This window comes from Manacus candei, unplaced genomic scaffold (assembly GCF_025592945.1).
Source record: "Manacus candei isolate 608988 ecotype Guabito, Panama unplaced genomic scaffold, ASM2559294v1 h1tg000018l, whole genome shotgun sequence".
Lineage (NCBI taxonomy): Eukaryota > Metazoa > Chordata > Aves > Passeriformes > Pipridae > Manacus > Manacus candei.
Window position 1 is genome coordinate 681,804 of NW_026138066.1, and position 27,857 is coordinate 709,660.

At 38.9% G+C, this 27,857-nt stretch overlaps 1 protein-coding gene across 2 annotated transcripts; it reads left to right on the forward strand.

Moving 5' to 3' along the window:
* The first annotated feature begins 119 nt into the window (after positions 1 to 119).
* On the forward strand, positions 120 to 27,857 carry NUDT4 (nudix hydrolase 4). Of its 2 annotated transcripts, none has more exons than XM_051784834.1 (5): positions 120 to 485; positions 13,883 to 13,993; positions 20,531 to 20,575; positions 23,098 to 23,185; positions 24,250 to 27,857. In XM_051784834.1, the coding sequence occupies exons 1-5, from the start codon at positions 387 to 389 to the stop codon at positions 24,450 to 24,452; spliced, it is 546 nt and encodes a 181-aa protein (XP_051640794.1). In that variant the 5' UTR covers positions 120 to 386; the 3' UTR covers positions 24,453 to 27,857. The 2 variants fall into 2 exon arrangements, with proteins under 2 accessions (XP_051640794.1, XP_051640795.1); XM_051784835.1 differs by having other exon boundaries at positions 128 to 485; positions 23,101 to 23,185.

Consider the following 27,857-nt stretch of genomic DNA (forward strand, 5'->3'; position numbering starts at 1 on the left):
GCCCCTCCCGCCGCCGGCCCCGCCCGGCGCCTGCGCGGAGCGGCGCGGCGGGCGCAGGAATGCGCGTTACGGTTAAATAGTGGGGGCGCAGGGGCGGCCGCCGCGGGCGGGCGGGGGCAGCTCGGGGTTCCGGGGGAGCCTCCATGGCGTGGCGCGGCTCCTGGGGCGGCGGTGGCAGCGGCAGCGCCAGCAGCAGCGGTGGTGGCGGCGGCGGCGGCGCGGCGCTGTTGTGACAGCAGCTTGGCAGCTGGGACTGGCCTGCCTCCTGCCCCGCTCCCGAGCGGGGGGCCCGCGCCGGTGTCCCAGGGGCGCGGCGGCGGCGCTCACAGAGAGGAGCCGTGGCGGCGGCAGCGGCGGCCGGGGGCAGCCGGCGTGTCACCGCCTCTATGATGAAATTCAAGCCGAACCAGACGCGGACATACGACCGGGAGGGCTACAAGAAGCGGGCGGCGTGCCTGTGCTTCCGCAGCGAGCGGGAGGACGAGGTGAGCCCACCGAGCCGCCGCGCACGTGGGGCGGGGGGCGCCGCGCCCGGCCCGGGCCAGGTTCCCGTTCCGCCGCCACCGGCGGGACCCCTTTGTCTGGCCGGGAGGCGCGGGCGCCTGCCGGGGGACACCCCCTGCGCACACAGTCATGCCGGGGCTCCCTCCGCCCCGAGACGGGGAAGGGGGTGACACGCCGGGGCCGTGCGCGTCCCTGCCGGCCGGAGCCGGCGGCGGGCGGTCACCGGGCGCTCCGGTCCGTGCCGTGCCGGGGGCGGGGCGGGCGCGCCTCTCGCCCACCATCTTGGGGCGGCGGGGCGCGCGCCCACGTGCGCGGCGCCGACTTTGTGCGCGGCCCCGGCGCCCCTCGGCGGGGAGGGAGAGCAGGGAGGGAGGGGCGGCGGCGGCTAGCCAGCGGCGGCTAGCCAGCGGCAGCTAGCTCGCTGCCGGGACACGACACTGTCTGGAACTCCAGCGTTATCCTTTGTGTGCCCGCAACGCGCGGAAAACCGGTTAATGTATAATGGCGCGTGGAGGGCAGGGCTGATGTGTCACCCTGAAGGCGAACTCTGTGCCCCCCCATGGGGCAGGATAATAAAAATGTTGTGCTTGGAAAACTCTATTTTCCCACCAAGAGAGTAAAACAGGACTTGGAAATATTTTGTCAGGATGCTCGGGAGCCGGAGGGGTGGTGTTGCGAGTTTGGTTGTAGGAGGTAGCACTGACGCGGGGGTTTATGTTGCAGCAGAATCGGGAGGTGGCAACAAAGTTGCCCCGTGTTCCGAGCCAAGGTCAATGGCACTGCCCGTTATCTGGGTACTCGGCTGATGGTTTCATTGCAAAATTCGTTAATAGGTGGGTCTCAGGCTGCAAGCATACCATTTTTTGATTTCTGTTTTCATTTTGTTGTTTAGTAGCTATGAAATAACTACAAAGGTTAGGGTTTGAGCTTTTTTCTCCCCTTTATCTATGTGCTGGAAGATGTTGATGTCCTCCCCAAGCTGCCAATACAGCAGATGTCTTGCTTAAATATCCACTAAGCAATATAATGCAGCAGGGAGAGGCCTGATCTCAAAATACAGACAGTTGGGTCTAGGCAAAAAATCTGTATGGTGTTCTAGTATATGCCATTCCCTGTTTGGTATAAATACAGCCTTGGGACCATGCTGATCAGCTTTTCCTAATATTATAAGGGAGAAAGGCCCTCAGCAGGAATCTTGCAAGGTTTTGCTATTGGTCTAGCTTTGCTTTGGTTTCTGATACTCCAGCATGCTTCCCCATTTATGTGACTTTAGTATTTATTTTTGGATGCTACTCCAGCTCAGACTTATTTGGAGTTCAAACACTTCAACCACTGTAACAGCTTTCTTGCACCAACTGAAGTTGGAAATTCATTGTTGAGGTCACCTTTGTCAGTAATTTCCATTCATTCTTCATTTCCTGATGCAACTTCATGTTATTCTCTTTCAGTCTTGCATCCATATGAGATCACTGGCTGCTTCAAAATACTGTTGTGTGTAATAACATCCTCTGAGGCTAAGGATGATGGTGGCAGCTTTGCTGGGCTGTAAGAGTGGGTGCTGACACTTATTGGATTAGAGTCCATTGTGGTATTGCAGATAGAGTACCTGTATGGCTGGCATGAGGCTGGGCTTTGGCATCATGCAAGTAGACACACTCAAGGGTGAACTAAATGGGATAACACCACGTCAGATTTAGGACATAGATTAAGTGTGTAGAAACAGTTCAAATTGCTTTCTGACAGGTTATTTCCAAGCAAGCAGTGAGAACAGCTTGAACTTGCTTAGTAGCTGTTTCCTAAGTGCGAGCTTCACTTGTATCAGTACAGAACCTATTCCTTAGGAGTTTGATGCCTGAATGCTGTTTGTGATTAACTTGTATTACCAGCCACGTTCCCCAAATTGGCTGGATAAGGCTTGCTTCTGTGTTCTTGAACACTGTTGTCCTGGTAAGTTTCTGTGTAATCTACTTCAAACTCCATGTAAGTGTCTTCAGTGTTTCCTTTCTAAGTCTCTAGAGATTGTACCACTGACCTGCATCTCCAGGGTCTTAAAGTGCAGGGTGACTTCCAGTATGAAGGAACACAAATGTGGTACCTGGGTGACTGCAACAAGAGGGGAACAGGAGACTGCTGCAGAAGCTGTTGGGTGCTGGGGAGGAGAAGAACCACAGGGCAGAATAGATTTTGTAGTTATTTTGATTTAGAGGATTACTATCCCATAAGCAAATAGTTGCTTGACATTAGAAGAGAGAAAATAGAACAGACAACTGAAAGCAATTTTTAGCAATATATTTCTTTTTAAGAGTCTTAAAAGCAAGAAATCCAAATCCCAAGTTTTTGTTTTTGTTGTTGTTGTTGTTTTTTTAAACTAGAGATACTGTCTGCAAGACTCAGTAGCTCTTGTTCTACTTTTCAGCTGATTAGTTTCTCTCTGGAGGAATGAGTATCTACAGCAATCTTCTGATACAAATCCTAGAATTAACCTGTCTTTCTACTTCCATTCTGACTGTCAGGAAGGCCAGTCTGTATCCAGTTGTGGCTGTGCTTTAGCTTCTTTTTCTCCTTTCTCACAATTAGCTTTCTGACATATCTGTAGACAGCAGTCATTCCTTTCTTAGCATTTTTTATGAACTTGAAGTCTTAAAACCCTTTCTCTTAAAACCAGTTTTCTCTTTTGATAATCATGGTAGGTCTTGCATCTCCTTCAGTTTGACAGGCATATTTTTTAAGTGGGCAGCACTTGTGGTCGCTTTAGATGGGAGCTCACTGTATTGTGTAAAAGGTTACTAATACTTCTCTAGCTATAGCAGGAAAAAAAATTTAATAGGACCCATCTTTGTCATGACAGTAAAGCTGTCATATAGTCATCTTGTGCTCACTGGTGATATCTAAGTAACTTGTTCCCACTTTTTGAACTCTCAACTTGCACCAGAAATTCACAGTATTTTGTTCTTAACTGAATGTGATCCTTCTTTTTCAACTTCAGCTTGATATCCCCTGTTGATATCATGACTTATGGGTACTGCCTCTCAATTTAGAGACCCACATTTTCAGTAATAGCCTTTTATGCTCATTGACAAAAATTGGGCAAGTTACTAAAACATTGATGTCTCTATTGTTCATCTATCAAAATCTGCTTGTTATGGCTTCTTGGTCCATTTTCTAACCATATTGCACTTCTTATGCTACCTTTGTATCTTCGCTGATGCCAGTGTTACAGCTGAGTTTTCTGGACAGTGAAGTAACATGTCAATTGAAAAACTGTGGTAGCAAAGGATGGGTTTGACCAAACCCATCTTTTACATTCCATTGTACCTCTATTTATTCTGTTATTATTATGCATCTATGCATCTATTTATCTTTGTTTTCTGTTTTCTTATTTATTTCTTAATTTGAAACGTAGGTGGGTTGTGGAATACTGCTGAGGCAAAATTCAGTCTGGTGGTTCCTGCATACAGTTTTAAATATAGCCATTGAACTCCTACTCTCTGGCTACAGCACCCTGTCCAGTTAGACTTACCAACTTTGCTTCCAAACTTAAAATTGTTAAGTCAGTTCTCTTGAGTGTTACAGGCTGGAAACTGGTCTTGCCTGCAGTCCTGCAACCTTTCAAAAGCCTCTGCTTTGTCTTGAGAGCTGGTATTGTAGCCAAAAGTACGTACCTGCAATGACTGATGGTTGTGCAGACAGACCACTGTGAAAGTCCTCCCTCCTGTTTCTTCATCTTCAAGTGCCCCCACACGTGACACTTTAATGCTGTATAGTCCAGTTTGGTTTAGATTTTGTAGCTTTCATGGTGTGATATTGTATGATTTAAAAAGAAAAATATCCTAAAGGAAGCCCAAATAGTCAAGTAATGTGGCCAATAGCTTTGGGATTTTTTGAGTGTTATAGGAGATCTTAGGCTGCTGTCATTAAAGTGCTGCCCGATTTGGTCTCAGTGCTGTTGGGCTGAAGAGAGAGCAAGATGCCTGGATATGAGCTTAAGTGCTGGCTCCTTTTGTTGTTCTTAATGGAAATAAAACAGTAATTGCAGGCATTATCTGCCCTTTGAATGAAGAAAAAAAAAAAACAGAAATGAAGCAGGAGAAATCCCATGAAAAAATGAAACAAGGCTATGTGGGCGTGAAGTGTGTGGTGGCTGAAGGCTTTTTGCTTTGAACAAACAAGAAGCTGTTAGATGTGTGCAAAAAACTGATGGTATTCAGCAGGCTGGGATGGGCTGGTGGATCGGTATATGAGGAAATGCAAGTTTCTCTTGAGCAACTAGGAGTGGATGGCAGCTTTAGAATAAGCCTGCAGGAGAGCCCCTCTTGGTACTGTGAGGACCAACTGCTTCCACAGGTTGGAATTGCTTATGCATTCCATGTTCTGCAAACAGTGGTTTTACATAAAATGCTGCTGTCTTGGGGTCTGGGCAGAGGGTAGACATGGAAATTCTTTCCTCTCAAAGCAGAGAACAAGACAAGCCTTTAAAGCAACCAGAACAAATAGTAATAAACATAATTTTTCTAGTAATTTGGATAACTGAAATAATTTTTAAAGCTAATTTATTATTTTTCCCCTATCAGCTACATCTTACTTATACAAATAAAGGAGCAGTTATTTTTATCTTGAATATAAACCTTGACTGCGTTCTAATTATTCTGGCATCTGTAACACTGCTTTATGTAATCAAGTATGGTATCAAAAGCCCTACTTTAGTGTTCAACCAGCAGTTGCTAGTGGCATATCTAAAATAATTTGATATGCAAAGAAAAGTCGTCAAGCTTTTCAATTTTTAATTTTACCTTTGTTGTTCAGCCTTGTACATGAGATGAAAACAGATGGCAATGGTTTTCTTTTACTATTGAGACAGTGAGAAAAAATTTATTGTTATACACTTATGGGAAATATAGATTTTAATTTTTCTCCCCTGTAGCAGGGCATACACGTGCATGACAACTATTGCCTCTTAACCTTGAGTTAAAAATTGTAGGCTCTTAGTATTGTAGCTCCTTTATTAAAGGATAAAGGAAAAAATAAAGTGTTATTTTTATGTGCATTGGTCTAAATTGTCTGAAAACCAGAAAGACCTGTTGTAATGCCATCTGATCCATAAACCAGGGCTCAGAAGTATGACTTAGCTACTCTGGCAAAATGAGGTGTTCTAGGAATTATTGTAAATAAACTTGCACGGTGATGAAAGATATTTCATACCTTGCTTGGAATTTTTCATTTGGTTTCTTTATCTTTCTATGTAAGCTCTCATGTGTAAACAAACAAATAATGTGTGCTTTAAAATAACATGGGGTATGACTATTTGAGGCCAATATTTAAGGCCGGCGTGGTCTCCATAGTGATACGGATTACCTGTGATTGTCCAATAGAATATGGGCATATTTTAAAATACCAGAGAATACCTATATCAATATGCATTTCAAATGCACTGTGGTTTTTACTTGTTCTGTCTTACATCCCTGCCCTGCTAACATATAGGAGGAGTAATTGACATAGGATAATTGCTGCATTATATTTTCCTCAGCATTTTCTTGATATTTGGACATCATCGGCCATGTGGGATGAGCAGTTTGGTCTAGTGGAAGGTGTCCCTGCCTGTGGCATGGGGCTTGGAACTGCTGCATGATCTGGGATGATCTTTAAAGGTCCCTTCCAACCCAAACCACCCTTTGAATCTATGATCTGTGTGCCGTAGGGGTATACCAAGGGGTATAGCTTGGAAAATCAAGACCTACAAACAGCTTCCAAAATGGCTCTTTATGATGTGTCTACAGAGACAGTGTCTGCTTATGGTGTGTCCCCGCAGGCTCCTACTGGGTTCTGCAGTGGCTATAGCTTGTGTTAATGTTAAGAAAAGTTGAATGTTACGTTGCTATGGTAGGATTTATGTCAGGCGATCAACTTAGAATACAAGACACTTGTTTTTCTGTGGAAGTAATAAACACAGCTTTCTGCAGGCATTGCACATGCACCTTGCTTTCATGTCGGAATATTTTTAGACAAACTGCAACTCCTTGCAGCAGTGGAAGCCTGCAGGTTTGGCACAGCTGCAGGAATTCATCTGTCCACCATGGCAGAAAGCTTTGGTCTTCATTCATGCATCTTCAGATACTGAAATCAGTCAACCATGACCTATTTTTATTGTGAAACATCAATTATTTTTTTCCCATACCTATGGTATTACTTGTCTATGCCATATGGATGTGTTTAATGGGGTGGACAGTTGCTCAAAGTGGGCTGAGGAGAGAAGGAAACATGGCTGTACTTGTCTAACATCAGGCTAAGGTGTCCTGCAACACACTTTTTGTCCTGCTTAGTAGATGCTATCACTTTGAACTAGTAATATTTGTGTTTAGATACTTGAGGAAAATATGCTTATAGCTTACTCGCACCATCCTGACTTTACTTAGAGGATTTAAACTGGTGGCTAAGTTTGTGTTTGAATTGCTGCAGTTGGCTCAGTAGTTCTCAAAACTTCCGCATTACCAGTTTCTGTGAAATAGCAGAGTGGCCAGCTCCTTCAGAAATCTATTAAAATCATAGGTAGAGATAGGTATGCCTACATACACGCACATATATGCATACATATGTCTAGGTAGGGTTTGTAGACTTGTTTCCTTAAACATCTTTTGTAGATATGTGAGTTCACAGACGGTTATGTGTATTTTTTTCCCAGTCTTGTTTGTAGAACACTTGAAAAGCTTATTTTAATTCAGTAGCTTTCTGACTTAGTGCTTAAGCACTTCAGTGAAACCAGTCCTATAAAAGTAAATACTTTAAAACAAATTTTTGTCTTCAGAGATTTATGGTTTTTTCTAAGTATCTCAAAGACAGAAAAGGCTAAAAGATAACTTGTGCTTGTCAAGAAGTAACCTTGTCATGTCTTTACACGTAGCTGAACCATTCTCAAAGACTTGGAGCTCTTGTTTCTTACAAGTGCTTGGAAGCTGATCCCTTAGTCAAACAGATTATGTTGCTGAGTAACCAGTAAAGCCCAGTTCTCCTGCTCAAGATTAGACCATGGTTTCAAGTTAAAAGAAACAGACAGCAATATGAGTTTTAGCTCTACCTCTGCTGCATTATGTGTTTTCTCCCTTGGTCTGTATTAGCAAGTAAAGTGGATTAGCAAGTAAACTGGCCCAGTGTGAGAAGTAAAACTTCTTTTATAGGCACTTGTGGGAATTTTCTTGTTTGTTTGCAGTGGTTTTGTTTCAGCCAGGAATCTCCTTTTGCCATATGTCTGGGTGCAAGATCTGCATCCTTTATCACACCATGAGACCTGTTACATCTGATTCTCCAAAGCATGCTAAAGCTTAGGGGGAGATCTAATGTTACAGGTGACTTGAGTGTTTGTTGACGAGAGGAAATGTGTTCTGACTGGCATGCCATAGTAGTATAGTGCTGTCTATTCCTGATATGAACACTTTAGCCAAAGAACAAAACAAAGTACTTTAAATAGCCAGAGGAAGGCACTCAAATTCTGAATCACTATAACATGTTATCCAAATATGTGAATTTAATGTGAATTAAAAATATTAAAATAATATAATTTTAATTGTAAGTTAAAATCAAAACTTCTTCTGAAAAAGGCTGATGTTCCTCTCCTTATTGTTATATAGCCTTAAAGTCAGATCTCAAAGGAAAATTGATTTCCAGATCTAATTTTGAATATTATAAAATTATATCTGTAATTTGATCTCATTCATCTTCAGAGTGGGGGTAAAGTTGCACTGATTGATGTCCAAGCACTGTGCTACTACTTTACTTTGAAAAGTGATCTTTAGGTAAAGTTGGGAGGATATTTCAGACTTTAATATATTGTGTAGACAGAACTCAGTTTTCTGGGGTGCATTCACGATATTGTGCTCAAGTTAACGAGTGTTACAGAATTAATGTATTGCTAGTTAGCCATTTCTCTGCTGTTTTGCCAGTTCCTGTTCGTGTAGGCTAAATTGTCTTTTTAACCTCTGTCATAGCTGGGAACTGTTTTTCAGTCTGTTGTCTTTGAAGTACTTTGCTAGAGGCTCTTGAACTGGCTTAGGCTGATCTGAAATGGGGTAGTTGCAGTTGTGCCTTTCTGCCCCAGTTTGTGCAGCGCTGACCCTTGAATGGCTGTGTCCTGATCGGTGTTGTGTGCGCAGGCTGGAAACCAAGCTTTAATGGACAAACAGTTTTCAGCCAGATCAGCTTCCTGAGTTCATTGTGCCATTGTAAGGGAGAAAGTAAAGATGTTGCAGTCTTGGTTTTTAAAATGCTGTGAAATCTGATCCTAAAGGGTTTTTACTACTTTACAATAACTTTGCACACATTATATCTCCAGGTTTAAAAAGGCAATGGCGTTCTAGGACAAGGATACCACTTTAGCCTATAGAGAAACTGAGAAACTGTTTCAGAACTACTGAGACAGTGATTCTTAAAATAGCAAAAAGTGTTAGATAAAGGAAATCTTTTAACTACAGTAGCACAGCAGCAGGTTGACATATGCTCTTTAATTCAAGATGTATGCTTTTGCCTAAGAATTTTTATAGTGAATTCTGGAAATGTGATCCAGTGTTTGTTAGAGGTGTTTTTCCTTGCTTCTCAATAATGTTCCTGTGTTGCAGCATTCAGAGTAGTTTCCCAGTGCTGTTTAGGAAGCTCCTAAGCTGAAAACAATTGGAGGTTGAAAGTGTTAGGGAATAATAAAATATTTACTGTTTGTATTCTTCCCTGAGCATCTGTTTATGGCCATTTTAAAACAAATCATGGGGTTGACTGACCCTTTTGGCTGCATTTGGATTAAACCATCTTTCTGACTCTTTCAGATGCTTGTAATTTTAGCAGACCAACCATGTAGGCTAAGTTTCCACATTGAGTGTGTTAAATTATATTAACCTCCATCAGAATGGCTCCTATTTTTTTTCTCAGAGTAGGCTTGGATGTTTTCTCCTCTTAATGCTCCTGATGCCTGTGATGTACAGGCATCAGGAACATCTTCAGGATTTTGACACTGTTTTGTACCTGAGAGGTACCTTTTAATGCCTTTACAATCTTTCCTATATTCTGACCAGTTAAAGGCTTCTGAAATTATTTGTGTGTACTCAGCTTTGTAGAGCTTTGGAGCTAAATCCTTTGTCTTCCCTGCACCTGCTTTCTCCTTTCCTTCTCTGTGCAGTGTTGAGTAGTACACCTGAGCGATGTGGTGTTCTTTGCAACGGAGTTGCACATGCTCGGTGGTCTTTTGGGAGCGAGGGTTGATTCATTTCTCTTGGACATTATTCCTTTTAACTGCCAGTTGTACTATAAAAAAAGGCAGACTTGCCTGTCTCCATCAGGTAATTCAAACAGCAAGCTGGATGTAGCTAGTGAGAGTGATGTAAGGGGAAAAAATGGGTTGTGCAGTGGGGAAGAGAGGGATAGATGTAATTAGGCTGGGAGTGGAGCACTTACATCTAATGACAATTATTGTGGAATTGGAATGATACGTTTTCAACTGTAAGCTTGTTTTTCCTTTTACTTCAGGTTGTGGATGACTTTGTTTTGAAGTCAAAAGAATCCAGCGGGGGAGGAGTTTGTTCTGTCTAGCAAATTTCAACTTTAACTGTGTTTTTTCATCTAAGTTGGTTTTTAATACAATTATTTTTGTAAGCTATCTTGTCCTACAGTTAAGGAAGATAGAAAGCAATGATATTTTATATAAACTTAAACCATATTCTACTTCTCTACTGCTTAATAGGAAAAAAATATAATGAGGAATAGCTTGTGGTTGTAATTTGTACTACTATGAGCTGTTGCCATTTTGGTCTTCTGGAATATATGACTGCTGTTTCACAAGTGTTTTTGACTTGAGAACACTAAACAGGCCAAAACTTTTGCATCTTTAGAAATTTTCAGTTGTTTGTCTGCAGGCTTAGCATTTATAGTGACCAAGTTCCATGCTGCCACCTGCACTGTAATTACCTCTGGGTTTTTGGTTAACCATATCATGGTTATGCGTATCAATAGGTGCTTATTACAAGTAGGTGAGCTAGCAGTTACTCTTCCTCACTGCACTCAAAGGTCATTGCTATTTCTGAACTTGAAAGCAAGGTGGAACTTGGCAATAGCACTTAGTGGAAGAATTTTTCTTTTGTTTCCTCTTTGCTGAATTTTGCAGCTTTACTTCCTCACTTGGCAGCATTATGGAAAATGATATCTTTACCTTAGTCTTTGGAGTTAAATAAACTTAGCAGTATAACCAGACAAGCAGATTTGATGTCAATGCTCTGCAAACTTTTTGAACAAGAGTTATCAAGAGTAAGCCTTTTTCAGAGACATGGGAGAGGCACTGATCTCTAGCAAGTAATACAACTCAAGACACCTTAATCCTTGTTCTGCATCTGGTGATACAGATTTATCTGCATGGGATACAGATTTTATCTGCATAGGAAGAACTTTTGCTTTTTCCTTCTGACCCTAATGAGGTTATGATGTAAAATTTGGTGTGCATAAGCCAGACAAAATGCAGGTGTGTGAGATTCTGCAGTCTTTTTCAGTAGACTACTGTAATTTGTGTGACCATGAACCTCCTCATAAAAGACTGGATATCCAGGCAACCTAGATCTCTATCTAAGTTTGATTATCTTCTATTAAGGGAAGATGAACTGCAGGATTTTTGCTGCTGATTTTGTAATTCAGGATGTCTCTTCTGGAGACTTACAGATGGAAAGACCTGAAAACTACATTCACTACATGGAATGAAAAACAACACACCGAAACCAAAAACTTGGAAGTGATTGCAAGACTGCTTGATACCGTGTCTGAAAGAATCTGTGTGGAGTGCTTTTCAGCCTTACTATGCAGTCTTGCAACTGCCAGCTGTCAGCTCTCAGCATTTGCAGAATCTGATTACCACCAAGTATGTTTTTGATAGCATACCCTAGGATAGATGCTTCATGTCCTGGTGGCTTCACGTGATAATGTTAATGGATGAAAAAAATTGTGCATCTGAAGGTCTCAGGGATATATCTTAGTGTGATCCCTTGGATTCTGTAAAAGCAGTAGGAGAATAAAGCGTAGAAGGAAATATGCTTGAGCAAATGATTCAGTTCCAGGGTTAGTGGAGATTTGGATAGTTGCTAAAATGAATTCCCAGGTTGTAATGCTTGGGAGTTCATTGTATATGTAGCTGTAGAGCCTATCTACAAGAGTTAATGTATTTTAATGTTGATTACTTGCTAGATCTATTTGTTTCTGCTTTTTAAAAGGGTAATTTAAAGCTAATAGATGTACAAACCCAGCTTGATAGTCTGTTGATCATATTAGCAGTAGTTAACTACTATATATAAACGCATAAAAGATTCTTGGCTTTATGCTACACTGCCAGAATGAGAAACCTGATTTATCCCATAGTAGCAATTAAGAATTTTATGTTTAGCCTTAACTAAAAAATGAATGCTGATTTAAAACTGTTTTACCAAGCTGGGAATGATTTAATGTGATATAATGTCCTTTTGTTAATTATTGTTGCTACCTGTCACATGACTGGAGTGAGTGCTAGCTTCATCAGCAGAAAATAATGTGTAAAGCTTATATTTGGACTCCCTGCTGACATGGTGGTTCTTTGTAGTGATACAGGTGCTTCACCTAGATGTTCAAAAATTTTTTCTAAAATTTTCTAAAATTTCTAAATTTTTCTAAATTACAATTAGTAGGGCTGCGTACGCTTTGGAAATCTTTTGTTAATGTGAAAGAATCCTAGGAAATCAAAACCTTTGGCTGTGAAGATCAAGTTGAGGTGCATTTGTGTCTAACCTTGTAGCTTTTGCTGACTACTCCTAGGTTTTTAGATAGTTGAGTAAAATATCTGAGTTGACTGAAAAAAAATGAACATTTAGATCAGATGCTAAGAATGCTTCTGTACTAACTCTGCTGTGTTCCTTATTTAGCGTAGGAAAAAAATGGGGAGGAAATGAGTACAGTGGAGAATCCTTCAGTGTAGGACTAATCTTGACTGCACATAAGGTAAACATTACAAGATGGTACCTATCAGATAAGGCCCTTCCAGGTGCACCTCAGTATGCACATGCATTGTTGCATTCACAAAGTATGCAGTCATCTTAATTACACTCCCCAGTTCCTGTAGGTGAACCTACAACCTATTTCCACGAGTGCCAAAGGGACATAGTATAAGTGGTAATCACTTCACTGTTGCTGTCATCAGGAAGTCATTTTCCTACTTAATCCAGCAGGGGATAAGTTTAAAGTCCATAAAGGTAGTTGGTGAAGCCTGGGACTGTCACTTCAGTTTTCTGGCACCAGTTAAAACTTTAACCTTTAGACTGAGGTTCTTGTTGCTAGTCTTTTAATTGCTGTTAAAGATTTGAGCACTGACCCTGCCCTTATACTCTCCACAGTTGTCCTTTGACTTCAGGGTAGAGTTTATATAAGTATTCCCTAGAATATGAAGTGTTTTACTACACAGATGACTGTGTCTTACTAATTGGGATGTGTCTCAAATACCAGTTAAACTGTTTATTTCCATGTGGTCCTGAATCAAGGTCTTATTTTCATCAATTTCTATTGCAAAATTACTCCAAATACAAGGCATTCCAGTTTGCTGGACAGGTAGATAAAATCTTTTCAGCTCTGAATATTATGAAGGACAGGTCCTATAGACAAGGGGGGTTAAATTAGTGCATATCAAGGATAGGACCAAGTTAGAGTCAAAATAAGTGAAATTAAAGTGTCTTGGGAAAAAAATTTTATTAAATTTAAAAATCAAATTCAATGTGTTGTGGTTTTTCCTCTTACATAAATGTTTAAAAGAAGCCAAATTGGAGAAAGGCCAATGAAGTGCTCTCCTTGTATTTTAGTTATGCAATATTGTAAGCATGTCATACTAACGTAACACTTCAGTAACATAAAAGGAAGCTTGTTTCAGACTAAAAATTAGAATTATTCTCAGAAGTCCTTTCTTTTTTTATCCAAAAGATGACATTCCAGAAGAATTAGTTACACTTTTATGTGAAATTTAACTTCATTAATATCTTAATTTTCATGCTTTACCATCTATATGATCTGAAGACTTGCTCAGTATTGGAGAGTTGTTACTAGATTTTTGTTGTATGCCTTCATTCCTGTGCATAATGTCTTCTGTATTTTTCACATTGTGTCTAAGCATCCAATGAAAGTGTTTGTACAAAGAGATTGCAACGACATTGTCTTGACTAAGTTGTTTTAAAAAGACTGGATGTAAATTATTTCACCTTTTTTACAACTACTGGTTGCCTATTATGTTTCATTTCTAAAGTCTGCAATCCACCTGGCTAGGTGCATAAATGCATTGCTGAAAAAGCAGATAGTAGCAATATTCCTGACTTGTGAGCTGTATTTAACAGTCACTTGCAATTATTTATAGGTGCTGTTGGTAAGCAGTAGCCGATACCCAGATCAGTGGATTGTACCAGGTGGAGGAATGGAACCAGAAGAAGAGCCAGGGGGAGCAGCCGTGAGAGAGGTGTATGAAGAGGTAACGAAAACAAAACAAAAACAAAACAGCTGCTTTTTCCCACTGCTATCTTCAGATGGGAACAAAGAAGGAAGAGGCAACTGCCTCTTTTATCCAGTATTTGACTGAGACCTATGTGGTTGTCAAATTCAAAGAGCTGTAGTTCTATGTTAGAACTGGGGTATGGTGTGGTGAGGTGAACTAATTAACTTAGCTTGCTTCCCAGCACTCTTTCATTGCATAGCTAAATTTCTGTCTACAGTGAAAACACTTAATGGAAGTGAAACTGTGACTTTATGCCAAATGACATATTCTAGTAGCGTTACATTTCTGTGTTTGTGAAGAAAATGTTTGAGTCGCATCTCTTCTAGAATGGACTGAAGATGAACTAACCATCAATGTGCATCTGCATAAAAAAGAGAAATAAAGAGAGCCTTGAGGACATTCCAAGCTAAGCAGATTAGAAGCTGATCTATCTGAGCAGTTGAGAATTCATACATTTAAGATTGTTTATCTATAAAGCAAGCACCATAGTTTGCCTTTCTGTCTCTGCTCCTATGCCTAGGCAAAACAGAGCTTTAAGTTGTGATGAATTCAGGCAGTTTCCCACTCCAGTACAATGCTTAAATTTCAAATTCAAAATTCTGGGGTTTCATTTGCTATTTATTTTTCCTAGGAAAACTGTCAAAAATGTTAAATGTTACTTTAAGCCAAGTAAAACTGAAAGAAAAATCAGAATGTCATACTTGTAAATAAGGGGTATAAGATTTTACAGAAAGGGGATGCATCCTGGCAAGTGAGTGAACCACAGGATTTCTACTAGTCTTAAACATTTTTCTCATTCCAGTTTGACTACTGCTATTCACAAAATACATTAATGTTCTTGCTAATTTGTATGTGGAATGACATTTTTTTTTATTAGCTGTGCTATCTAGTGGTTTAGTTTGGTTAGCCTTAAGACTGGTTCTGTTGTGTTGTCGTGGCTTAGGAACTTGATGTAGATGTGACTTAGACCAAATGCTGCCTGCTATTCAGTGTCAAAATGAGATCTCTGAACTGTGAGTCAATGATTCTCCTCCCATCTTATATAGGGAACAGACTAGTTTGCTATTCAGTGCTCTTAGCAGCCTTCATGCAGCAAGGTTAAAGCATAAATAAGCCTCACTCAATCAAAGTTGTTCTGTACAGTGTTCAGTTCTGCTGGAGGAGCCAGTTTAGACCTACACAAGACATACTCAGCTACAAGGCAGTCCATATGAAAGGAGCAAAGAGTTAGGATTCTAGGAATGAGTCAGCAAATATTTAGGCTTCTAAGCAGTAGTAGCACCTCTGGAGAAACTCCAGGCACTTCCCACTGCCACAAGTTCAATGGGTGGGATTAAAAAGCACGGTCCTGTGCTCAGGGTTCTTGTGAACACTAGTAGTTTTAATTGCTGATGTGACCTAAGGCATAGCCCAAGATGAGCGATAGTAAAGTGCCAACTCCATGTCAAACTAGAGCTGACTGAACTATAGTCATATGTTTGAGTTTTTCTCTGATGGTGAAGAATGGATGATCTTCAATGGACTATGCTTTTTATGATAATCTGGAGTACAGCACAAAGTGCCTGCCATGTTCAGCCTTGAGCTGTGCTTGCAAGCACATAAAGACTTTTCAAAGGCTAGAGGCTTTAATAAGCAAAAATCATTTGGTGACATTTGTTCTACACCTTCAGAGTTTCTGGGGTTTAATAGCTTGTGTAGCTGATCAGCCTTAAAAGCTCATACCTTAAATTAAAATATTCTTGAACTACATATTCTTGAATCTTAAGTGCTTCCACAAGATTGGAAAGTGCCATATTTAAAATAAAAACAGGTCTATTTAGGGTTTTGAGCCATGGAAATTCATACTGACCTTTCTAGAGGTAGGTGTCCTTTCTATTTTTATACTGAGGTCAATGTCACCTGGCAAGCTGGTTACAGTACAGTGAACTGTTAAGAGTTTTGTGAATGAATAAACTGCAAAGAACACACATTGGCGCTGGTTTGAAATGTTTCTTCAGTATTGGGTCATGCACAAACTAAGCATTGGTTTCTATTAGTTTATTTAAATGGATAAAATCATAGTGCTATAATGGCATTTCTGAATGGTAGGAGTGCTGATAGCCCACTGGCTTTAAATATCCCTCACTTTGACACCAACAGTAGTGTATTTAAAATCTTTGTTTTAAAACCCAAGCAAAGATCAAATCTACATGGACAGCAGTTGTTTCATAGTCTCCCTGTGTACATGACTCCAGATTTTTTTTTCATCCTTAAGTTCTGTTCATGTTAGTGATATGGGGTTTTACCTCTACTGAATATTTAGCATGTTTCATTTAAGTTTGTCTGACATTTCGTAGGTTACAAGAACTTGACAGACTATCTTAATTATTTAGATACAATAAACATTTACAAACCTGAAAGCAAAGTACCAAAATCAAGTTACAGTATAAAGCAATCTAAGGGTATTAAAGGTATTAAACCTTTTCTAAATGAGGAGCTACTCTGTTAATGAATTTGGAGCTTAGTCTTTAATTGCATAGCATGAAAGATGAAAGTAAGTTGATTGCACGTGCACTGTTAAAAGAAAAATGATACAAATGAGTGGCAAGCTGATGATGTCCAGCCTTGTCAATGGAGGAGCACCCTCTCACTCCCTTTTCTTGCTCCATCTCACAAAAAACACTCTTGCTTTGTTTGTATTTAGTGGTATATTGAAATGCCCACTAGAAAATATGCAATTTCCAGACCTGTGTGAATATAGCTTCTGAGAAGAAGAGGCTGATCCTGAAGGTTAATCTGGTGCAACAGTGAAAATGGCAGTAATATTATCTAAGACCTCTCACAGGAAATAGAGGAATCAGCTCCAGTGAGCATCTGATATTTTAAAAATGATTGGATGCTACAGAGTAGGACTAGGTAGACACCTCAGGAATAAATTAATAAAGCACCCTTTCAGCTGAAAGATTATGGCAGATACAGTGAAATGCTTTGTTTTATAAGAATATGCAAAAAAGGGGCAGGATTAATCTTGCACTGTGCTTTCAGGAGTGTAGCCATTAAAGTACTATCCGACACATCCCAGAGTTAAAAATAACTCAAATTTTTCAGATTTTAAGCAACTTTTTGCCCCGGTAGACTGTTAGCTTAAAAATTAAACTGCAGCATGACTCTTGCTCCATCTACAGGATAAACACAAGTCTGACGCACATCTGAGACTGCAGTACCTCTAGAGCTGCCAGCAGGAATGACCTCCAGGCCAGAAAGATTATGGGATGAGGTGGATAGTTTTCCCTCTTGTGGTTGGATTTAGACTAATGCTAAAATATATGCATGAAATTCAGATTTGGGGTCTTATTTCCATAGTACTCAGACTTCCTTAGGTAATTGTTCTGGGGAAGTGTAGCACTTAATTTAACAGCTTGCCTGTCAGAAGTAGTGCTGAGGGGTTTTCAGACTTTTCTCCCAAAGTTCAGACTTCCTCACACACTTATAGCAGCCTATAGGTTTCTGTTTACTTGAAGAGCCATATTTTAACAGCCATGGGTACATAAAGACCAAAGGAAGAAGTATGTTTTTATGGGAGGCAAAATGCTTCAAAGTCTAGAACTTAACCAGTGCATTGGATTAGAAGCTTACTAGTGGGAAATGGGGAACTTCATTTGACATTCTGGGGATAAAGCTGAAGCATTTCTTGGTCCTCTGGCACTTAAATTTTTGACAATGATCTTTTAAGTGCTTTTGCTAACAAAAAAATTTCCTTCAAGTTCTTATTGTAATGTAGTTCCTTCAAAACGTGTCAAAACTAAGGTACTTTTAAAACTATGAAGATTATTGAGTTGAATATATTACTTTCAGAGAAAAATCATGGGATTTCTAATTACTACCTTTTTTACACTTGTGGGTGTAGAGGTTTTCAAAAAGACACTGCTGTTTGCAGGAATGATGCTACATTTTGGAAGCATGTATCCTTGGCTAGAGAGTAACTAGACATCAGTGACAGTAATCACATTTATATAGTAACATCTGGTTGCACCAGAGCTTCATTACAAGCTTTGCAGAATTTTTACAGTTAATGTAATGGAGTTCTTCTAATCACTTCATTCTGAATTACTCAGCTAAGAGTATTTGTTTAAACAACTGATTTCCTTGGAGGGAGAAAGAAAAAACTGTTAAATAAATTCCACTTAGAGTTACATTGATAAATTCACATTGTTACTATGGGGTGCTAATAAGTTGAAAAAGTTGTATATGAAAGATGTTCAGTATTGATAAACTTAGCTGGTCGTGGTGGTTTTGCCACGTGTTAAATACTAGTTGTCAGACTCTCACTTAGCAACTCAGAGAAGCCCTACTCCGTCTGTTGATGATGAGATTTTGTCCTTCCACAGTCCTGTTGCCATAGACCTGCCTTCAAAAATCTTTATAATGTAAATAAGGCCTTGGCCAGGACTTCTAAAAGGGTTAAAGAATATTAAAAGTTTGAGGGGAGGTTGGGATCACAGACTGGGGAGGCAGTTATTTGGGTTTGAGGTGAGGAGTCTTTTTTTTTTTTTCTCCCTCTGATGGAGCATAGTCTCCTTTAGTGCAGTTTCCTAGTACTTGGAAAAGCTTATTTTAACATTTGAGAAACTTCAGAGTCTGTACTAGCCTTGCTGCCATGCTTTTATGCCATATATTTAAGCATATTAAATGATCTTCTCTGCTGCAACTTCAGGAGATAAATGAAGTTACAGAACTTGTGCAGCTAAAGCTGCACACTTGGACAGTTAAAGTATTAAAAAAAAAAAAAAAAAACAAAACACTAATCCCACAGATTCACGTGTGCTTTTGATGGAACAGGATAATGGGAAATTGCTTTTTCTAGTTGTTCACTTTGCCACAATGTAGAAATCTGAAGGATATAATAATTCTAGATAGTGCTGAATGAGAAAAGCAAAAATTGAGAACTGAAGCATAAATTTGTTGTCTTTTAGGTTCTGCTTCTCTTTTTTAAAAGATACTCTAATGTTGAGGAAATTAGGACCGATCAGTGAAACTTTTATGTTTCCTCATCGTGTTCCTTTAGGCTTATAAGTGATTTTTCATTACCTAGTGTAAAGCACAAGCAGTCTTTAGTACCTGTTGTTGCATAGCTTACTCTTTCAGACCAAAATAAGGGCCTGCCACTTTTCTAATTAATGTGCTGCCTAATCACTTATCCAGCAGGTCTAGTTACGTATTTCAGCTTCATGAACTCTACAGGTCATCACAGCAGACAAACAGAATATTGTACGTAGTTTTGCATTAACTTCTTGTCTAGCTCTTGCTCTAGATTAGCAAAATGTTTGAGTTGCACGGGCTGAGATCAGACTTCCTTTATCAAAACGGCTTAATAAATATCACCAGCCATCTGCTTTCTTTAAAAAGACAGTCACAGAAAACATTCACTTGTAATACTTTGATTAGACTTATTGCTAAAGCCTGTCCAGTGATTTGTCAGAGGTACTCATTAAAATGTAATTAAGATCCATATGGTTCCTTTATACAAAGACGTAAGACATCAATAACTGTCTCTGGCTAAAGCTGGAAGCAAAGACTAAAGATTAGAAAATGTCATCTTAGTGCTAGGAAGCCCTGTTTTAAATATCAGTTATACAACAAGCCAAAACAAAATCTAAATATGGCTTTGTCTGCCAGTAGGCAACATATGCCTTTGTGTCTCAGGCATATGGACTGAGTTTTGTTTAGAATTAATGGACGACATAAGCTATGTGTGTTGGAAAAGGCATTATATATTACTTTTACAAAAGCAAACCTTAGAATCTTAGTAGAAAGTAATGACCACCTGAACTGGATTGATAAAAATCACTAAGCACAGGCTGATACACACAGGGATTGTTTTAAAATGCTGGAGTAAAACTCTGAATTTAAAGCCTTTTGTAATATTACCAGCTAGAAAAAGAGTTCAAAAACGTAGAGAATCAGGGATATAAATTTGGATTTCAAATTACATGCCAAAAGCTACACTTTTATATAAAAACCAGCACACATGAAATCATTATGCTGCAAGATCCATGCAATTACCTACAGTTTAATTTGTTATTGTATTGTGAAAACTTGTAAATAAGTTTCTATGTAAAATAGCAATGGAGTTTCAAGCATTGCTTCTCTAGATCAGTTATTATACTACTTGAAATTATCTCTTGTCCTATCTACTTTCCCGGATTATTTCAGTATTGGATATCATTTATCTATTTAATAAAATACAGTACACAAAGAATGTGGTAAGTAATACAGTATTTTAGTCTGGATGGAAAACTTGAAAGATTTATGCATTCTTTGATCCACTCGTTAGGACAAGCTTCTGTTCTCTACTACTCGTAAGTACTCTAAATCTAGAAACTTCAGAAGCAGTGCAGCACTATCTAGTTAAAACACTTGCTTAAATAGCCCTAATAAGGAGGAGCATGCTAATTAATGTAGGAGAATGGTACTGATATTTTAGTTTTTTAAATTAATACCGCATGCTAACGCTTTTTCCTGTTTGTTTTGTAGGCTGGAGTAAAGGGAAAGCTAGGCAGACTACTTGGGATATTTGAGGTGAGCTATTTCTTTTAAGTTTTAAAAAACAATGGGTTTTTGTTTGTGTCTTTTTGTGAAAATTGATAAACTGCAACATCAGACTTAAGTTCATAAGTATTACCTTCCTATAATTTTGCAATTTTTGCAATGCGTCTGGACGTGCTACATTAGACAGTTGACTGACTTTAGTTGTTACGCGATGTATGAAGATTTGAATAGGAAGATTTCAAAGTACTTACACCAATTTCACAGAATCAGAATCACAGAATATTCTGAGTTGGAAGGGACGTAAAAGGATCATCTTGTCCAGCTCGTAAGTGAATGGCCCATACAGGGATCAGCCTCACGACCATGGTGTTAGTAGCACCATGCTCTAACCAACTGAGCTCATCCCAGGGTCATTTTGGACCTTTACTGGAAAGATTAAATTAGTACTTGGACAACACCTAGATGTAAAAAAAAAAAAAAAAAAAAAAAAAAAAAAAAAAAAAAAACCAACAAAAAAACCCCAAAAAAAACCAACTAACAAAAAACCCACAACAAACAAACAAAACAAAACCACAAACAAACAAAAATGGAAAAAAAAAAACACCACCAAAACAACAACAACATTGACAGATTTAGGATTTTTAAAATATCACGCCTGCCTTCTTTGGGGTGCTTTTTTGACTTTTCCTCCCTAGTTAGATTTTGCTGAAACTATTTAACCCTAACTTTCACACAGCTAAATTGATGGGTCTGTATATGAAGTATCTCATTATGGCTTTGATTCGCTAAAAAGGCTAAGGCTTTGGATAACAGATAAATCTAACCTTTAGCAAACTATGTAGTTCAAAACTTCTATTTCATAGTGTAAACATCAGAATCAGAGCTATTGACAGCAAGAAGATGCATGCTAGAGAGAACTCTCTTTTAGTGTTAGTGTTACCCACTTCTGCTCAGGTTCTAGAGAGAAGTTAGACTGGTGTTAGTAATCGTCAGCTCCTAAAACATCCAGTGTTATTATGTTGTTAAGTGGAAGTCCCTTAGTCTCAGTTAGGTACAAATCTTCACCCAGCTTTTAGAAGTAGTGTATTCCTGACAGGGATTTCCTGTCTGAAATATTACTTAGTCAACTACTTACTAGTTGATACAGTGATATAGGTGTTCCCATTGTGAGAAGTATGGAAGCCATGACAAGACTGGAGAAGCTCCTGTTTGTAGTTAGTAGCACTCGCCTTTTTTCTGATGTGTTTTGGGTTTGAGTACAACTGGATGGTCCTATATATTAACTTGTCTGTGTTTTAACTCTCCTGGTCAGTCTACAGAAGTATTTTCCATTTCCCAGCTCAGACTAAAAAAAAACCCAGGATACCTATCATGTTCTTGCCTTAAAACGAGGGCTGCAAAGGATGGTGATTCATTGGTAATTGAGCTGTATGTTCTTCTGAAGGCATCAACCACCAGCTAGACCAGAAGAGAAAAATCTGTGTTATGTCACTTTTTTAGGTTACTTCTAATTTAAATCAAGGCCCTACTTCAGTTTCACAACATGGCCCCACAAACAGGTTTTAGTACCACTGAGGGGGCCACACCTTGTGACCCGGGGACGGAACTAAGCAAAGATGGAAATCAATGCTGCTGCTGAATCCTTCTGTTGTAGAACTGCAGCCAGAAAGGGTACATGGTATAGATGTATCTATTCCATGTAATAGTGATACTAACAAAGAACTCTCTTAAAATTTTTATTTCCTAGTGAAGCACAACAGTCTAAAACTATATTGAGCTTGTAGTGAAACAGAGTTAAGTAGGAACAAATAGAGGAACAAGGATACAACTATCTGTAAGGGGAGCTAGGCCATAACATCTCTTGATTCTTAATATAGTTGTAATTGTATATGTTCCTAGGTTTTTTAGGAGCTCGGCCCTTTTCCAAGTAGAAGGATGGTTTGATCGGTCAGGCGGCACCTCAGACACTGCCACTAGCGTGCTTTGGAGCTAGCAGGGAGTTATGTCCATGCCAGCCTTGTATGGACTTGGCTGCAGCACAGCAGCCTTGCCCTGAGCAGACCACCTCTGTCAGTCTGTGTTTTACCTGCCTTGTGCAAAACATGTGCCTTCTAAAGAGGTGTTAGTGCTGCAGTTGTGGCACACGCGTCAAGTGAGCAAGACCTGGTGATGATTTTTGCATTCATCATGAGTGCAAGCACAGCCTATTTAATTTGCCTCACTTACTGAGTGAAACTTTATAGCCAACATTGTGTAGATGACCTGGATGACCAAGAACATACTTTGGTCACAACTTCACAATCTTCAAAATTGTTTGCGTTGTCTTTGGCTTGGTTGGGGTTTCTTAACCTAGTAGAACAGAATAGCTGTTTCAAATAAAACTTTTGTTTTCCCATCACTTTGGGTCTCATCAGTACAGAAGTTTGTTTAGTTAAAATAAAAGCCGGGTTTGCTGGCAAGTATCCTTTACAGGTAAGTAATTTTTAATCTTATAGTTGTGGTAAATCTGTAAGTTTTGCTGAGAATTAAAACTTCTACTTCTAATATTCAAGCAGAACCAGGATCGGAAGCATAGGACATATGTTTATGTTCTTACTGTGACGGAAATACTGGAAGACTGGGAGGATTCAGTTAATATAGGTAAATTAATTCTCTGTCCTCATGCTACACTTACAAATGTATTAAGCAGACTTCTTTCCTTTTTCCAAAGCAACTTGTGTAATTGGGGGGGAATACCAATTCTGTTCTAGAAACTGAAGTTATTGGATGCTGTTCTTCCGTTCTTTAGTACACATATAACTAGGGTTCCTTCCAACACATTGTGTTACTCTTAAATTATATTAGAGTGTTCTAAGTATTATGATGGAATAAACATCATTATTACTTCGAGACACAGCTTATAATTTTTTAAAGGCCAAATACTGTACTGCTAAATTGTTTTTTCCTTAAAAAGTAGAATGTTTTGCTGTCTGATATGCTTGATCTTAAACAAGCAGTTTATATATGTTCAAGCATAGTACTTGTAATGCTGTAAAACCAAATGAAAAATAGAATTAATCCCACTTTTAATAATACTATCCTTGATCTTGTCTGTAAGTATTTTCAGAGACCTTGAATTTTGAAGGACTGACTTGTAAAAATAAAAAAAAGATGGTCCTAGAACAATCATAGTAGGATTAAGTCTTGAAACTTTATAATATAAACATATTTCTGGTATAAGGTGTATTATTTTCTAAAAGTTATGCTAACCTCAGTAACTCCATACATGGATATATGTGGAGGTTTTTGAGTATGTAACTCTGCTTTTGACATCAGACCAACTCATTCTTCTGTAACTTCATGCATGCGTGTTCAGTCTAAAGACTGGTTTTCTGCTAGGCATGACAACGTAGGAAGGCAGTATGAAGTAATTTAAATTATATCATCCTTTCCTCTAATGACTAGATGTGGCTTTTGGAGCATATGAACAGTCATGAGTTTCTGTCCAGCATCATCTTCAAGAGTGTTATCTCAGAGGCTTTATTATGAGTTGCATTTTAGTAAGCTTGCAAGAGTGAATCTCTTGCATTCATCAGTTGTTTCAAGGTCTTTTCACTCTCTTTTACCTGATAACCTCAGCTTCTAAAGAACTGAGAAAAAGTAAATGACTAGACAGCAACCAATGGTGCTGTTTAAATTTTGTAATTCTGTTCTTCCTCATTTAGGAAGGAAAAGAGAATGGTTCAAAGTAGAAGATGCAATCAAGGTCCTTCAGTGTCACAAACCTGTTCATGCAGAGTATTTGGAAAAACTGAAACTGAGCTGTTCATCCACCAATGGAAACTCTGGGGTTCCCCCTCTTTCAGATAACAACTCCCTATATGTCACTTCTGCACAGACTTCTGGGTTGCCCTCTACTGTGAGATAAACATTTGGATTACCTTTTTATTCATGCCATCACGTCGGGAGACATCTGTGATCACATGTAGGCATCTGTATAACTGTCCGTTCTAAGTGAAATATGTGAATGTGTCATAATGTCAAATTTATTTGAACATGTTTTTCTTTTTTAACAATGTAAAATAGTATTTCAGCAAACCAAAGCCATATAGGGATTTTTTTAAGATGCCTTAATAGGCCATTTAAAAAAAAAACTTGAGTATATAAATTTCCATATCTGCTAAAATAAAATATGCATCTCAGTGGTGTTCAGCTTATTTAAGACTTGTGAGTTTTAGTCAGTAGTTAAAGCTTGAGCAAATAGTCTTTTACTAAACTCTTATTTGGTATCCACAGATGAAGTGCTAGGATCTTAAGCTGGCAGTAATTGAGTAAATGGATGTGCTGAAGGCAGAGATGCATAAAGGTGACTACAATAAAGCACTAAACCACATTCAGCCTGTCAAGAGCAAAGGATACCGACACTAAGCACTGCTTGCCTCAGTTATCCAAAAGGTTGCCTTGTCCTATGCAATCTTCATGTAATGTATAACTAGAGCAAGAAAAATAACTTTGTCTTGCAGCTACCAAAACTTGGTCAACTGATGAACTGTGAGAAGACTTGTGTGAAAAGCATTGTAGATCCTTCTTCCACCCACTTTTTTCCTTTTAATATTGATACATGTTTTGTTTGTGGTATAATTACTCTGCAGGTTCCAAAAACTTCTAATCTTCAATTAGAAGCATCTCATGTAGTGTTCCTGCAGTTTGTTACAATTTTAAAATGTTTGGAAGAAAGTAAGACTTAGCCAGGGGGCACCATTAAGTTACAAAGGTGTCTATTAGCAACCATGTGCTGAGGTGTCTTGCCCTGCAAGGAGCTTGTAATGCTACCTCCCAGGCTTGAGACAGGATACTTACTACACTAGTAGGGAAATAATACTCCTTTGTCTTATTTAGAGGGTGGGTGTGCTGAAAACCCCAATTTTAAGTTAATTATTAAATCCTTCACCTCTAGTGTTTTAACATCAATTTCTTTAGATTCTTCAACTAAAAGCTGGCCTCTTGATTAAAAGTTAGTTGGAATAAATGAGGTACAGCTGACAACTACCCTGTTCTTAATTATTTTTTCCTCTTCTTCAGCCATAAAGATGAAAATGAAATTCGCTGTTGGTCTTAATGTTTTTACCATAGGATTTCTCTCTCTCCATATGTGTGTGTGTGTGCATGATTTCTTCTACAAGAACACAGTCTAATTCACATAAACTTCCTACTTCTGAATTTTTTCTAGGATCTAAACCCAACTGTACCTCCTTTATATCCAGCCAAAACAGAGGTTGAGGTAGACCACTACCTCACATGTGAAGTTAATTCTGGGTAAAGCTCATTCTCTTATATAACATTTGAACCTTTGTAAATAGTCCACCTAGTAAATAGTGAGTGTAAAATGGAAAATAAATGTAATTTAAACCTTTTGTTACTCAATACACAAATGGTTAACTTCTACTTTTTTAACACAAATTGTGGAAAATGCTGCTATGAATTTTTTTGTGCTGTTACACTTTTTTAGGAAAAAAAGGTTGTTGCCACAAGTTACTCTTAGAAAACCAATCTTGTGCCATATGTAAATGCAGTGAAATTAGGGAGACAGATGATCTGATCTCTTAATGCTGCTCTCTTTGAAGAGGCATAAATACTACTGACAAGAGGCATGAGCCACAAAGCTGAAGACTTCTGAAATGGTGGATAGGATGCTCCTTTCCATCTCTCTTAGCTCCTGGTCCAGGTCACTTCCAGAACTGGAAAGAACATGCAACTGTTCAGGTGCACCTAAAGGTGGAAGTATTGCCAACAGCTTATCCATCCTTTCAGATGTGAGGAGGGGGCCAGGGAAGGAGTGTTGCTATTTCATTAGTGCACACACGGGTGTGCCTGCTTTACACTGAATCTGGTGCAGAATGGGACACCATTTGCTCAGCTCACTACTTTAAACTATGAAATGCACTGTTTTGCCAGGTGAAACAGGAGAAGGTGGAGTTGAGCATGATGAATGTCTAATCTTCGTTAAAATCATACCCATGGTGTAGAAAGGTACCTCTGGCTCTGAAGCTGCCTTTAAAAGAGTAAATCATTTAGCTCCCTTTTTTGATCACTTTAATGCTCACTTTTTTGTTCAGTAGTTATTTTATCACTTTAAATTGAGCAAACTTGTACAGGTTTTCTTATAACAAGATTATATTGAGTCTGTGAAAGCAAAAACAAGATCGAGTTTTGAGTTCTTATTCATAAAAAAATGCATTGTCTCCATTTCAGATTCTTGGAATGAAACCAATCCAAGCTTGTATGAGATTTAGTGGTAATGCATGACCTTATTTTGTAACTCCTGAATTATGTATTTGATAATAATGTAAAATGTACAGTGTTGCTGTTGCTAACAAACTCAAGAGTTGATTGCCTATAAATATTTTGATTTTTTTTTTTTTTGGTCACACACATTTGAGCTGTTCAGTAGTGCCATTTTTTTTTTTTTTACACAGCATTTGTTGTATAAATCTCTTCAGTCTCTATGCAACCTTCAGAATGAAGCTTCTACTGCTTAGTTTGACTTCTACTCCCTTTCAAAGATAAGTGTTTTGTGAATTGAAATGTAAACTGAAAACACTTCAGTTATGCTACAGGGAACAACTGTGGTAAAGGGACAGCGGTATGGCTTCAATACTAATGAAATCTGACAACAGAAAGGGTCTGTGTAAAAATGAAAATAGGAAGGCTACAGTTTTTTCTACTACCTATCAATTTAAATGTAGAAGCGTTTTGTTATTACGTGAATCTCTATTTTGATGGGCCAAACGTATTTCCTACAGATTTGGGATTTTTCTCATGCTATAAATTCTGTACAATGTATCCAGATTTGGTTCTCCTGAGGACAAAGGGAAGAGACAGGTTGTCATCTGCAATTGCCAGTGTACTTTGTACCGCTGCTTTTCGTGACTGTTAGGTTTTGAGATTCTCACGAGTTAAGATTGTGCTGGTATCAAAGAAAAAAGAGCCTTAAAGTTCAAAACCACATGCAGCCAGAATTAAGTGAAATGGATGTGCTTTAAACACCACAAGAAATACTGAGCTATTGCAGAGAGGCTGTTCAAATGAAAACTCTTATTTTGGTGCTTACTGCACCCTTGACTTAGCCTAGCATTGTTCTTTTAACAGTGTGCTGTGAAAAAAACCTGAGGGACGGACACTTGGGTTACGAAGTGAAAACTGAAGGGAAGGGGGGGAAATTAAGTTGTAAACATTTTGACCTGCTTGCATGGATTTTCTTTCAAGATCGATGTAAGAATTTTGACTTTTTATATTCGAGAAATACCAGAATAAAATCTAAATTAGTCCTGTG

Coding starts and splice junctions, on each gene's coding strand:
- NUDT4 (XM_051784834.1), top strand. CDS start 387: ATGATGAAATTCAAGCCGAACCAGACGCGGACATACGACCGGGAGGGC. Junction 20,576..23,097: donor GACTACTTGGGATATTTGAG/GTGAGCTATTTC, acceptor CTAATATTCAAG/CAGAACCAGGATCGGAAGCA. Junction 23,186..24,249: donor GGAGGATTCAGTTAATATAG/GTAAATTAATTC, acceptor TTCCTCATTTAG/GAAGGAAAAGAGAATGGTTC.